This window comes from Orcinus orca, chromosome 5 (assembly GCF_937001465.1).
Source record: "Orcinus orca chromosome 5, mOrcOrc1.1, whole genome shotgun sequence".
Lineage (NCBI taxonomy): Eukaryota > Metazoa > Chordata > Mammalia > Artiodactyla > Delphinidae > Orcinus > Orcinus orca.
This window is the reverse complement of record NC_064563.1, coordinates 14,464,445-14,478,515: the sequence shown is the minus strand read 5'-3', so window position 1 is coordinate 14,478,515 and position 14,071 is coordinate 14,464,445. Positions and strand designations below refer to the sequence as shown.

General features: G+C 42.4%; 1 protein-coding gene across 2 annotated transcripts in view; it reads left to right on the top strand.

Moving 5' to 3' along the window:
* CPNE4 (copine 4) overlaps positions 1-14,071 on the top strand; it is a 577,135-nt gene that overhangs the window by 551,688 nt on the left and 11,376 nt on the right. For both annotated transcript variants that reach the window (XM_004283421.3, XM_033412228.2), the window contains exons 11-13: positions 1,135-1,268; positions 8,625-8,679; positions 11,666-11,717. In XM_004283421.3, the coding sequence (XP_004283469.1) occupies positions 1,135-1,268; positions 8,625-8,679; positions 11,666-11,717 (241 nt within the window). The remainder of the gene's footprint in view (positions 1-1,134; positions 1,269-8,624; positions 8,680-11,665; positions 11,718-14,071) is intronic.

Genomic DNA, 14,071 nt, shown 5'->3' with positions numbered 1-14,071 from the left:
AGAGCACTAAGGACTCTTCTTAGTGAATTACAATATTCCACCCTTACCCTTGCTGCCTGGTGATGTCGTGGATCAGATGCTGGGTTTTCTAACCTGGACGTCAATCTCAAGTTCTGTTTTGGACAAGGAGAAAAGAGGGCATAGGGGAGAGGGAGGTTGAAGACTATAGAAATGGCCTCAACCAAATTAATAACTAGTTTTTTTTTACTGCAGTATAGTTGATTCACAATGTTGTGTAATTTCTGCTGTACAGCAAAGTGACTCAGTTATACATATATATATACATTATTTTTATATATCCTTTTCCATTATGATTTATCACAAGATATTGAATATAGTTCCCTGTGCTATACAGTAGGACCTTGTTGTTGATCTATCCTATATATAATAGTTTACATCTGCTAAACCCAAACTCCCACTCCATCCCTCCCCAACACCCCTTCACCCTTGGCAACCACAGGTCTGTTCTCTATGTCTGTGAGTCTGTTTCATAGATAAGTTCATTTGTGTCATATTTTAGATTCCACATGTAAGTGATATCCTATAGTATTTGTTTTTCTCTTTCTGACTTACTTCACTTAGTATGATCATCTCTAGTTGCATCCATGTTGCTGCAAATGGCATTATTTCATTTGTTTTTATGGCTGAATAGTATTCCATTGTATATATGTACCAGATCTTCTTTATCCATTCATCTGCGGATGGACATTTAGGTTGTTTCCATGTCTTGGCTATGGTGAATAGTGCTGCTATGAACATAGGGGTGCATGTATCTTTTTAGAATAGAGTTTGTCTGGATATATGTCCAGAAGTGGGACTGCTAGGTCATATGGTAATTCAATTTTGAGTTTTTTGAGGAGCCTCCATACTGTTTTCCATACTGGCTGCACCAATTTACATTCCCACCAACAGTGCAGGAGGGTTCTCTTTTCTCCACATCCTCTCCATTATTTGAATAACTAGTTTTTAAAGCTGACGAATTTCTTCTCTAACTCTGCTTATTGGCAGGTGTGTAACATACTGCTTCCCCACACACATACACACCAGCTGTGTCTCTCTCAGGGCTAATCACAATTCCTATGAAATATGTTCATTTAAAATCAAATCCACCCATTTTCCTATCTTCTCTTCCAGGTAGCTATAGATTTCACGGCTTCGAATGGGGACCCCAGGAACAGCTGTTCCCTGCACTACATCCACCCCTACCAGCCCAATGAGTACCTGAAGGCCTTGGTAGCTGTGGGGGAGATTTGCCAAGACTATGACAGGTATGAGACTCCCCATCTCTGTGGGTTCCTGTGGCCCTTGCCTGACCCTGGGCCAAAGAATGGAAATGAAGTTATGCTGAGGCTCATGAGAGGACAGAATAAAGCTTTGTCCCAAATGTGTTATCCTCTCCACACCTAGAGAAACTGAGTTCATGCCAAGCCTACACTGACCACCAAAACAATCCTTTCTTAGCTTTCTTCTCTTACTTGGCTGGCAGGACCACTGGATAGCGATTTTGGTTTCCCTTTTGTAGTTTCAGTATGTGCCTTGCTACTCAAAGTTTGGTGCATGGACCAGCAGCATAACGTCACCTAGGAACTTCATCAAGTCCCACTTGAGAATTTGAATCAGCATCTGCATTGTGACAAGATTTCCAGATGATTCATGTGCACTTTGGAGTTTGAGAAGCACTGGTTTATTAGACACTATTCTATCTGATCCTCACATTAAACATTCTGTCATGGGTGTTGTTTAACAGAAGAGGAAAACTGTGCAGGGAGGTGAAGTGATCTGTGCTCTGCTCCACACCCAGGGGCAGGATTTAAACCCAGATCCAGCTCATTCCACAGTGTAAGCTCATAATAGTGGGGTTTCTTGGACCTCAAAAGCTGTTGGTAACTTTAACAGAAGGTGTGTGTGTGCCCACGACAGTGTGTGTATGTGTTTGTAAGTCTGTATAGAAAACACGATTTTGAGATCAGATCAGTATTACATTTATTTTTACTTGATAATGAATATTGACCTTGCCCACCAAGAGAATTCCCTATAAGAAGTGATTTACATAAATTACATTGAACTGAATTTATTCTGCCTTTCCAGTATTTCCAGATTGAGGTGAAGTTGTTCACATGTTTGATCAAGAAGGCTCTTTGAAGTAGAACCAGTGTAAATATAAATATGGGTAAATCTCAGTTGACAGCCTGGTATGATTGTAATATAGGGCTAGTTAGTAATGAGCAGCAACTAATTGACCTATTAAACCAGAAAAATAAAGAAAGTGACTCTGTCCTCCGGTTTCAGGGAGATTTCATGGAATAGCCTGATTTCTGTTCTTTCTAGTCTCATAATTGGTTGTAAACCATGATAACCTGATACCCAGGCACCACAGGGAGTGACACAACCTAGTGACCAGAAAGTGCAGAGAAACCAAAAGGACAGGTAATAGGAAAGCTTCCAGCAGTGGACTTCCCACTGGCGAGTCTCTGGATTCATACTGTTCATCACCAATAACTCAGATGGGTGTGTGGCCAGTTGGGGATGAATGAACAGGTACAGTCAAATCAGACAGCTCTAAACACAAGGCCCCTACTAACACTTCCTCTTTTCCACGTTTGGAACAGAGGGCAATAATAACATTTTTAATTACCTTGTTGAAATGATACTTGTACTTAACCTTGAAATATTGTCTGTGAAGACAACTTGAATCTCAGCTCTGATTTCTTTAGCCCCCAATTCAGGGAGGTTCTTAGAGAGGCTCGTGTCATATGGAGACTTCTACCAAGGAGGGAAAAGATGGACATATTGCATCCTCACTGTCAGAAACTTCTCCAAACATCCCCAAAACAACAAAACAGTAATTCTCTCCTTTCTCTCTCTCTCACTCTCACATACACTCACACACACACACACACACACATACACACACACACATACACACACAAGTGTGTCCATATGAGAGAAGAAGGAAGAGAGGGAACATCTTCTGGATTCTTAATAACTTTTAAATGTTGAAATTCTCATAAAAGAGGTAAAGTAGGTAAAAGCACTTAATACAACACAATAGCTGCTTAGTAATAAAGTTGACTCTGCAAGGCACAAGGCAGTGTAATAATGAATTCCAAAGAGGAGATTTGGTGAGCTGGCCAGAAATTAAGATGCTGACACCCAGAGCCCTTGCTGCGGTTCTGCAGCAGATTTACTGGACAAGCTGCAGAACTTGTTTCCTGATTACCTTGCATGAAAGATGCAGATACAACAGTCAGAGGGACCTGCACATCTTTTAGAGCTGTTATCCCTTTATAACGTGAGCCAGACAAAGCCTGGGGAGGATTTTTGTATTCCCTCAAAAATACAGATTCATTCTAAAAGCAAGAGATGACACTTTTGGGGTTACATGAAGGATCATCGCAAATGATTCTTTTACAAATTTAAAAATAAAATACCAAAGTTGTCAGCCCCAACTGGCCAAGAAAAACAGGTTTCTTCAGCTCAGTGGAGCTTTTATATTTTTCATATAAAAAAGGCACCTCAGCATTGAAATGGGCACACTAATGGCTTCTTGAAAACTGACAAGGTTCCACCGCTTCTCCTCTGTGTGGGTGGGAAGACAATAGACAGGAAGTCAGGACGTTTCAAGTTGGGGTTTTGGAATTAATTTATTCTTGCATCAAAGTCAGTGAGGTTGTTGCTCAAAAAGAAACACTTCAATAAAAACTGACAGAAGGCGCTGTTCCCCCTCCTGCAGCGACACGGAGGTTTTTAATCCCCAAGAGGCTTGGAAATTCCTCCCAGCCTCTGACAGCCAAGGGTTTTCTTCCTGCCTTGTACAGTCACTGTTCACGGGTCATGATGAGCTGATCCGTGAAGCTGAACAGCTTGAGAGACGCGTGAAGCTCGGAGTTCTCAGGGTGGCCTTGAGGGGAGACCAGACTCAGGTCCTGAGCCTGGGAGGCAGCCCTGCCAGCCCATTTTCTATGCACCTCTGAGAGAGAGACCCCTGCCCTCTCTCCCCTCCAGCTCCCCAAGATCGTGCGCTCACAAACGAACTCATCTGTTCCCGGTTGGTTGTAGCCCTTCCCCAGCTCCTACGAACAACCTGGTCTCTTTAGGCTGCTCAAGTCCAAGATGGTATCCACTCCTTGGGCTCAGCAGAGATGTGAGTCTCTGACCACGTGCCATGTCCCTCATAGAAAGGCTGGTCTAGCTGCTACCAAGAGAGTATAAATACGGTACATTGCTCGCTAATACAGACTGACGTTTAATAGGTTTGGCCACCCCAGAATAAGGCAGGGGTACTGGAAATCACTGAGGCAGGCGTCTCCTCTGAGGTGTGCTCAGAGCAGTGCAGAGGCAAGGTTAGAACTGACACAGGCATGTTTGAGTGCAGAAGGTTGGGTTAGAAGTCGGAAGGCAGGTCACATTACAGCGCTACCTTTTCCACTCTGCCAACACTAATCCATTGTTCTCAACCTTGGCTCCACATTGGAACCACTCAGGAAGCCTTAAAACAAGCTGGTACCTGGGCCCTACCCCCAGATACCCTGATTTAATTAGTCTGGTGCACATCCTGAGGATCAGGATTTTTAATTCCAATGGGCATCCAGGATTGAGACCCAGAGTTAAATTGGGAGAGATAGGTGAGATGGAGCAGCTGAGGACCTACTGGGTGCCAGGCCCCTCACGCAGTGCTGTAAAGGCACAGAGAGATTAATAAGCATGGTTTCCCCTCACGTCGGTCACAGTCTCATGGGAGAGAAAGGCACATAAATGAATCACAGCCCTACATGGCCTATGTAAGGATGGGGACGCATGAGGAAGGAAGGATTAACTCTATCCTTTGTGAGAAGAGAGATTGACAGTCAAGGAGGGCCTCCTGGGGGTGGTGAGTTCTGCTAATTCTGTTATTTGTTGATATTAGCACATTATTCTGAATCATTAGACCAGACCAACCTCCTATGAAGGGCAGAGTCAACAGGGTCCTGGTGACAGGGGGGCCTGGGTTCAGATCCCAGCTCGGCTCTCTTTATTCTCCTGATGTTATACTGGGCCTTGTTTCCTTGACTGCAAATGAAAGATTAATCTAACTTCCCCTGCAGAGTGGTTGTAAGGATTAGATACAAAAGTTTTGCCTTTTGTACATACTTGGTAAGTGATAGAGGCTATTTTCTTTAATACTCTTACACAAAAGGGAAAAGGACTATAGTGTCAGACTTAAAAGTCATTTTGGACTAATGACCTTTAAAATTTTTTGGCTCACATACTCGTAAAAAGAGTGTTAAAACATATAGCCCTCACACACTTTTGCATTGAAATCTAACATTTTCCATCAAAAGTTTAGATAGTGACAAAGAATGAAAATTCTAGTGTAATGTAAATATGGACATTTAAAAATAAAACTCTTACCTAACTCTTGCAAATGCATCCAGCAGAATCTAAATGCCATAGCTATTTGATACCTACCATCGTCCATTTAAAAAATGCGCGAACAATTTCATCAGTTTGAGCTGAGAATTTTGTTTCTTCTTTTTCATGAGCTCATATTTACATTCCCTTCCCCCATAGAACTTCATTCCAATGTATCTTTAAAAATTTGGTTTGAAATTCCTTTATTGATCACTGTATCACACATGTCTTTAACTAAAATATGAATATAAATTTTTAAGTTTCCAATCTCTAAAATTTACTGTAATGAAAAGATTCAAAGTATTTAAAAATATCTTCTGGTTTTGTTCTTATTATAATCCTTATTAGTGTGTAATTGATCATAAATATTTGTGAAAGTTCAACACCTGATTATTGCCTATAAAAAATAGAAATGAAAAAATCTTAGTGAAACAGATAGTAGGTTATTTTCCCAATTAGCTTACATATCTGTGGATGACTGCTACCTATGACCAGAATGGGAAAATCTAGCATCAATACTAATCCAATTTTTTGTTTTTATCAATGTAAATACTAAGAAAGCTTGTTTTTATAAGTCCGTGGTAATGGAAAGAGTTTGCCTACGAGTATTATGTAATTCTTTCAATTCTAAATTTTATATCAAAAAATTACACATCTATCATCAAAAGGTATTTTTAATGATCTACCACCTGACATCAGCACTTCCTACAATTTTTTTAAAGCAAAAATGAGCAAAACTATCTGACTTACAAAAGGATTTGTTTGCTAGTGAGTCGTTCACATCAGGAAGTGTCTCTTTATTTTCTGCTGTGGAGCTTTTACACTGGGGAGCAACTCACCATGGTGGCTGAGATTCCTAGTGGGTGAGCAGAGGTTAATTGGGAGAGGGGAGGTGTGAATCAGGAGCAGGTATTTCCATCAGAGATGTTCCCAGAAGATGAATTTCAGTAAAGAATACATGGGGAGGTAGAGGAACTGAATACTGATTTCCCTTAAAATCAAAGAAGCCATGCTCTCATATCCCTCGAAGGGCTTTGCATGTCCATGTACCCTAGCTTTAAGACCACTGCTTTAGAGAACAGCCTTCATTAAATGTCTAGTTGTTCTGAAATGCTATTTTGCTCTGAGTTCATCTCCATTTCCTTATGGACACAGTCATTTGTCTTTTCTTTTATTAATCTCTTGCTTTAGCCCACTTTTCCTTACCAGGGAGGGTAAAAATGCATCTTCCATCTGCAGGTCATCTGATCAAGTTCTTTCCCTAAGAAGTTCAAGACGTCAAGCTCACTGCGACTGAAGACCCTGGGCTCTTAGATAGTATTTTATACTATTTTATTCCAATAGTAAGAAATACTGCCTTCAGCAATGTGGTGATTTGCCCTGAATTTTCCAGGTTGGAAGTTTCTACCAATCAAGTCCTCAATAATTGCTAAATGACCCCTTTACTCAGTGCTGCTGAATCCTATCTTAAGTTCCCTGATGTGTTGGCATGCTGATGCTTGCTTGTGCCTTCCCTTGCCTCTTGCATAATAAGACTCCTCTCTTCCTAGTTCTATTTCTAATCAGGGAAAATGAATGCTTAAATCTATTGTGCTTAGGCTTGAATTTTTTTCTTTAGTATGTTTATTAGAGTCTTTGTGACTTCAGATAACTGAGACCATCCTGATTCATTAATTATTCCCCTTGTAGGTGAGGCATTTTCCCTACCTCCATACTCTTGAAACTCGGTTATATAACAGTGCATCATGCTCAGCAAGCTTAAATCCACAAGGGTGGCTTGAAGGGTTAAAAGGAATATCATTACATCTGGAACACTGGTTTTGTGATTAGAAATGGGTAGAATATTAAATCTCACCCCTCCTAAACTTATCAAAGAAATTAAAAAATGTGGAGCCTTCTAGGTTTCTCTGTTTTGACTTCTGAGCCATCCAAGTTGGAAGAAGCAGGACCATCCTCCACCCAGAACAGTTTTCTTCCAGACTTAACTAGAAAGTACCTCTAAAATCTCCCTTGCTGATTCCTCCCCACATCTTCTCACCCTTGTCTTGGCTAAGAAGGAATTTCTGAGACAAAGTATTTCAGTATTTCCAAGGACCAGAAGTATTTTTTTCTCAGAGCTGTGGTTAATCCTTTATAAGATTTTATGATTTTCTATTTATCATCATTAATACCTTTTCTAATACCTGATAGGTGCAATGCCCCACGAAGCCCATATCTACACAATAGAAAGGGAAAGAAGGAACTGGTGATTTTCTGGCAAATTTAGAGGTTGATTTCAGAGAATTCTGGTTTCCCTGTATCTCCCAACCCCTGCCCCAAATTTGGTCAAATGGGCTATATTTTGGTGAAGTTCTATCAAAGCCATCATTGGCTACTGATGACCTCTAAATCAGTTAGATAGTGATGGGTGACGGTCTGGCTTTGATCCTTTGACTTCTCAGCTTGGGACTCCCCTTTTGCATCCAGAGGCATTCTGGGACAGTGAGCCCTTATCTGAATTTCCTTTTCTCCTTGGCTGGCTCTGCAAGAACTGCGAAATGGAGGAACTGTTCCAAGAACAAATCTCAGTTGTGTTTTTAATGGGAGAGAAAGTAAAAGGTAGATAGCCTGAGGGGGGCATGCCTTCTTCCAAGAGCAATACTCCAGAGCCCCACTGCAACAATCCCCTGACAGCACAAATTTTGCTTAAGAAGAGTCTTATTTGTGATCTGGTCAGGAGGCCCAGTTATGGGAAGTGCAAGAGGAAATCGCATTTAATGCTGTACATAATCAGTAAGTCATGATGGTATAATAGAAAAGGCATGGGCTTTGGAATCACACAGTGCTCACTGGTAAACACCTTAGGTCATTTTCTTAGCCTTTCTGAGACTCAGTTTATTCATCAGTAAAACAAGAATAATAAGTAGGTGGACCTTCAAACATTGTGTGAAAATTAACTATGTATGTACATGGCCTAGCATCATATCTGGCATATTGTAGTGCCAATCAATGTTTATTCTTCTCCTGCCCATCGTCTCACCTATAGTAAAGGAAAGCAGTAAAGTGATGAACTTTGGGGATTATTTCTTGATTTTAGTTGCTCACACTATTGCTATCCCCTGTTACCACAGGTAATCAAGAAGCATGGGTAGTCAGTATTTGGCATAGTGACCTATTCTCACAAAGTAATGCAAGTTCGTGTTTTTCTTCCTCATTAAATGGACAAATGTAGCAACTTCTTCTTTTAATTTCAGTGACAAAATGTTCCCAGCCTTTGGGTTCGGTGCCAGGATACCCCCAGAGTACACGGTGAGTGAGTGTTTTGCTATAAACAAAGGATGAGTTGGGTTTCCCTCACAGGAGTCTCACTCTTTCGACCTTTGATATAATTATGTAAGGGCCCAAAGAAGTGGTCTTCAGAACCAGTGAGATTAGCTCCTCGGAGCCTCTGTTTTGATGACAGCCAATCTCCTGGTATTCTGGATTGGCCTTCTCAGAGTCATTTCCAAATGAAGTGTTCCATTGTTTAGCTTCTTACAGACATAGTCAGAGACTGTGAAAACACTCAGAAGTTGATCTCCAGTGGCTCAGAACCCATGTATTCAGATCTCCCCTGGAGAAAGACCCTATTGACCATGTTGACAGTGAAAGTCCATGACAGTGAGGTCTACAGACTCCCTCATCCCAAGTCCCTAAGCACCAGTCTTTTGTGGGAGACACAGAAAAATCCTGAAGAAAGCGCTGCTCGGGCTCAGAGACTCTGGAGTTGAAAGGCTCATGTAAAGACACTGGAATCCTATTTGGTCTCGATGCCAATTTCTCACAAAGAAGGCAGAGACTGTACGTGGAGAGATTTGTGCTGCAGTGGAACTGAGGCATTCTCCTATGGTATACCAGATGGCCCTGTGGGATACTCTCCACAGGGGACTCAGCCTCCCAGGTGGGAGAACCTTGGAGAGGAACAAGGCTCCTACTGCGGCCTCAGGAAGCCTCTGAGGTCCCAGCTAAGTGCAAGCAATACCAATTTCTCTTTTACTGACCTTGTCTGAGCTGAACAGCAGGAGGCAGATGCCAACTTTTGCTTCCACCCCAGAGCCGTCAGACCAAGGGCCTTCAGTGAAAGAGGGAGTTCACCTCCCTTTTCCTGCTGGAGTGAGAGATGACGGAGTAGCCTGTCTCCCTGACCTGTCCTCCTCCTTGTTTGCTTTGTAGCCCACACTGGCCTTCCTGCTGACCATGCTACAGAATTCTAGAAGCATTTGTCGGAAATCAGTACATGGTGGGGGAAGAATATAGAACAAGAGCTGTTGACTGGTGGCCTGTAGACATTAGGCCATATTCTATTTGACACACAGTTTTTTTTAAGAATTAGACAATTTCATATAAAATGTCAGATTTCTGGCTTCTCTGGAAAAACTGAAAGGCCTGATAACACTAAAATTCAAAGATTACACATAAAAGTATTAGCCAGAGCTCAGGAGATGCAGTCCCCTTCAGATGGGGTATCAGTTCCAGAATGTGGGCAGGTGGGTGCCCACCTTCCTCACAGAGGTGCTGAGCCTCGAGCCTGGAATGCACCTGGACAACCACCAGTCCAGCTGCCCTGAGATGCTTGAGTGTCCTCCTCACATCCCCCCAGACAGCCTTCCGGTCTCAGCTTGACCCAGCGGGGCTGAGGACAAAGGTGTGCAGCATACCTGGCTCCAGGCCTTTCTGTCCTCATCCCTGACATCTGCCTGGTCGCCCTCCTGAAGCAACTTCTTCTTCGTGCTGTTTGCTAAAGTCCTGATCCCCTGGCTCCACTCTGACTGGCAGCTAACTTATTCCTGCTGCCCTAACAGGCACCCCTTACGTATTCTCACTCTGCTTCCCCAAAGCCATTCAGATACCCTTTTCCATGCCTCATCTCCCCTCTGCCCCAGACAGGCCCTGATGGTCTCAGCAACTCAGGTGCCCCCCAGAGTGTTTACAAAATTACCATGACTTACTTCTTGAGGATAAAATCTCAGTTTGCATTGAAACTGAGCCACAAGTACCTCCGCCTTAGTTTGTGCTCTCCTGGGACCTTGCGACAGGGATTTGGAGGCAAGTAGTTTATTTGAGAGGTGGAGGAAACCTCAGTAGAGAGTGGGGAAATGGAGAGAAATCAACATAGGGTTTACTAACAAGCCATTACCAGCATGGACAGCCAGAGCTGAATCCCGGGAGACAATGCAGAGAGCACACAGACCCCAAGGGGTAAGAGACCTGGGATATTGACACACCACCTCCCATCAGACCATGATGAAGAGCTACTCCCTGGGGACATTACTCCCAGGGGACATTAATTCCCCACCATTTTTAGCCTGTCACTTGGGCAGGCAAAGCAGGCTCTGGAAGCCCAAGAAAAACTTAAGGTAAATAAAGCAGGCGGGATGATTGGCAGTCGGCTGAGTTGCCTGGAAAAGTCAAGGGCAAGGGAGTGTGAGCGAGGCACCAACAGCATCAGCTCTGACCCCCGCTGAGAAAAGAGGGGTCTTTTAACACAATGACCTATTTTCTAGGCCCCAGAGAGTCAGTCCTGTGGGAAATAGCCTTTGAAATAGAAGTCTCAGTAAAATTCCAAGTGACCCAATAAAAATGTATAGATGCCAGGACACCCCTCTTATTTTATCAGGTTTTAGAAAGAAAAAAGTAAACCACATATTATTTGACCTCGTACATATGTCCTGCCAGGTAGAGGAATTTGTGTTGGAATTATTTCTTTATTACTTTTCCAAAAGCAAGAGTCTATTTTTACCTGTATGTATGTGAAAATCCTCCTGCCTGGCAGCTCTGTATATTATGTTAGAATGAGTCTTAAATGTCAACAGCTTTGCTGGAGCCTTTGTAACCATGGCCATGTCAAGCAGACAGCTTAGGTTATTGAGTTATCATTTTTTAATCACTGGCTCCAAATAGAACTCAACCAAATCTAAGCCTCTGGTCTGTGGACACTTCTATCCGGAAGCTATTTGGAGTTACATTTTTATGAAATATTTTCTTGGATTTTTTTTTTTCGTATGCCTTATTCTCCCCCTCCTGCCAGCATTTATCTGATTCTAGAAAATCTCCCTGTCACCTCAACTCCACAGGGAGCTTAGAATCCACCCTCCATCTCAGAGTGATTGTGTAAAGGCTTAAAATGGTTCCCGCTGCTTGACACATAATGAATGTAATGAGCATCTGTTGGCAAACTCTAAGCCCCAGTGCCTCCTTACTGGATTAATGTTGTCATTCTCCTTTCTTCCTTTTGTAAATTTTAATTGGTGTCCAGGTATCTCACGACTTCGCAATCAACTTTAATGAAGACAACCCAGAATGTGCAGGTAAATCACAATGTGAAAGGAAGTCAGTGTTTCACAGCCCTTCCCTTCGTACTTTTCCCATTTTAGTTTCTCTCTCCTGATGCAGTATGTCAGTGATGATTGTCCACAGAGGAGAAGTAGGCTCCCTGGACCCAAATAAACACGCTACTCTGAAGGCCATAACAGAGCAGAGACGTAAGAGCTGGAAAAGACAGAATGCAGAAGAGGTCTGGAGCTTAGAGCAAGAATATTGATTCCAATTCTGGATTCTTCTGGCCAAAAACACCCAAAAAACAAAAAAAATTGAGGGAAGGGTCATGTGATGGGCAGTGATGAGGTACCCCTCCTTCTGCTTTCCAAGCTGTCATCAAGTATTTATTTTGCACAACTTCCTCTCTGTGAAGTAATAAGGAAAGGGGGAAGCGTGGAGATCATGTGACACTTTCATGTTGGCAAAGGATATGCCCTCAGCAACTTCAAACAAGTCACTTCATGGTTTTGTGCCAGAAAGAGCCTTCTCAAAGGTTTTGGTCTGTATTATGTTATTTCCAGCTAGAAATTTCCCAAGACATTCCACAAAATAATGATGATGACTATGATGATAAATTGTATCCTAGAATCATTTTTCCTGATTTCTAAATAATAAATAGAGCCAAGTACACCTGTTGCTATGAAAATGGTAAGACATTTTTGCAGTGGGCTGGTGGAAATGTCTGTGTCTCTCCTCCTTCCTATAGAGGAGGAAGGGGCTGAACAGGATTAATTCAGATCCTGTGGGAGTGTAGAACATCCCGCAGTTTCTTTCACATATTTGGCACTAACTGTCCAAGAACATGATATCAATATCCCCGGGTCTGCACGCAACAACCTATGAGACCAGATCTCCATTCTGCCCTTATTCCTTCTCATCATCCCTCACGCCAAGTTTATTACAGTTTAGGCTTCCCTCATCTCAAACCATTCCCTCTCTTCAACTGTAAGAATGGTTTTCCATCAAAGCAGAATGAAGGACATATCCAGTGTTAACCCATTTCACATCTTAGAATTCACCTGCCTGGTATTTTTGGAAGAGAACTCAGACTTGCTTATCTTAGGCAAAACCTCAAAAACCAAAACAGATAAAGAGCTTCTGTTCAGCATCACTTAACTTCAAAACCAGGCTATGTAATGATTTGGCACCTGTCTTTAGAATGGCAGACTTTGGGGCAGGACAAAGAGAATGAAGCATTTTCAGTCATTTTCATACACATTTTGTTACATGCATGTGTATAAAGGCAGAACAGAGCACAACTTGCTCATCCAAGATGCCCAAAATCTGCTTGGCAGGATGTGGAGGGAAAAAAATCACAGGAGGGGCTTTGTGGGTCTCTCTGGCTTAAAACAGGACCAGTGTGCTGTTTCAGGGTAGAAAGGGGTGCAGGAGGATGAGATGAAACAGGGGAAGAGAGAGGTAACACAGGCACAGACACAGAGAGGACCATTTGAACAAAAATCATAGATAATGGGACTGTCTCTGTGGGATCGCAGTTAGAACATTCAGTGTGCAGCCAAGACTTACGCTGGGAGGAGCTACACTAGCAGGGCTGCCTCTTCCAGCAGAGCCCACCCATCATGATCTCTTGGATGGAAGCCCCCCTTAAATGAGGGGTGCCCATGGTGATGGACGTCACTCACCTGTACTACAGTGCCCAGCAGATGACTGTGACCGTCATCTTGCTCATTCATCACACATTTGGGGAGCAGCTGCCATGTGCCCGACCTGCCTCGAGCTCATGAGAAAGAAAGTCACAATTCCTACCCACAAGGACTTTAACATTTGGAGAGATGGTTGTGGGTACACATCCTCACATAGGTGGCCCGGGGTGATTATACTAGAGTCAACAGGATGGTGTGAAAATGAGAGGGATGTTAAAGCTGTGAGCATGGCCCTTAGAGCCAGACACAACTGGGTGTGAATCCTGAGTCTGCAGCAAACCTCTCTGAGCCTCAGTTTCTTACCTGTAAAATAGGTACAATGTTGGCTTCATTACAATAGGAGGATCTAATGAAATGTATTGTGTAAGGTGAGACATAAGGGAGACATTTTTGGAAATGATCGCTCTTGACTTGAACCTTTAAAGAGAATGATTTCAGACCAAAATGATTTCTCTCTGAATTTTAAGTTGTAGGGTTGCAAAATATTCCCAATATGAATCCCTTATTTTTGAAAGTATAGAAAAAGATTTGGGAATACATAGGTTTGTAACTGACATTTTTTTAATGGGTCTAGAATATTCTCTTTGTCATAAAAAGCTTGTTTGTATTCTGTAGCAAACACAATCATTCATTAATAAATTCTTCCCAAGTCAATTTCAAAAAAAATAAGTAAAATGAAT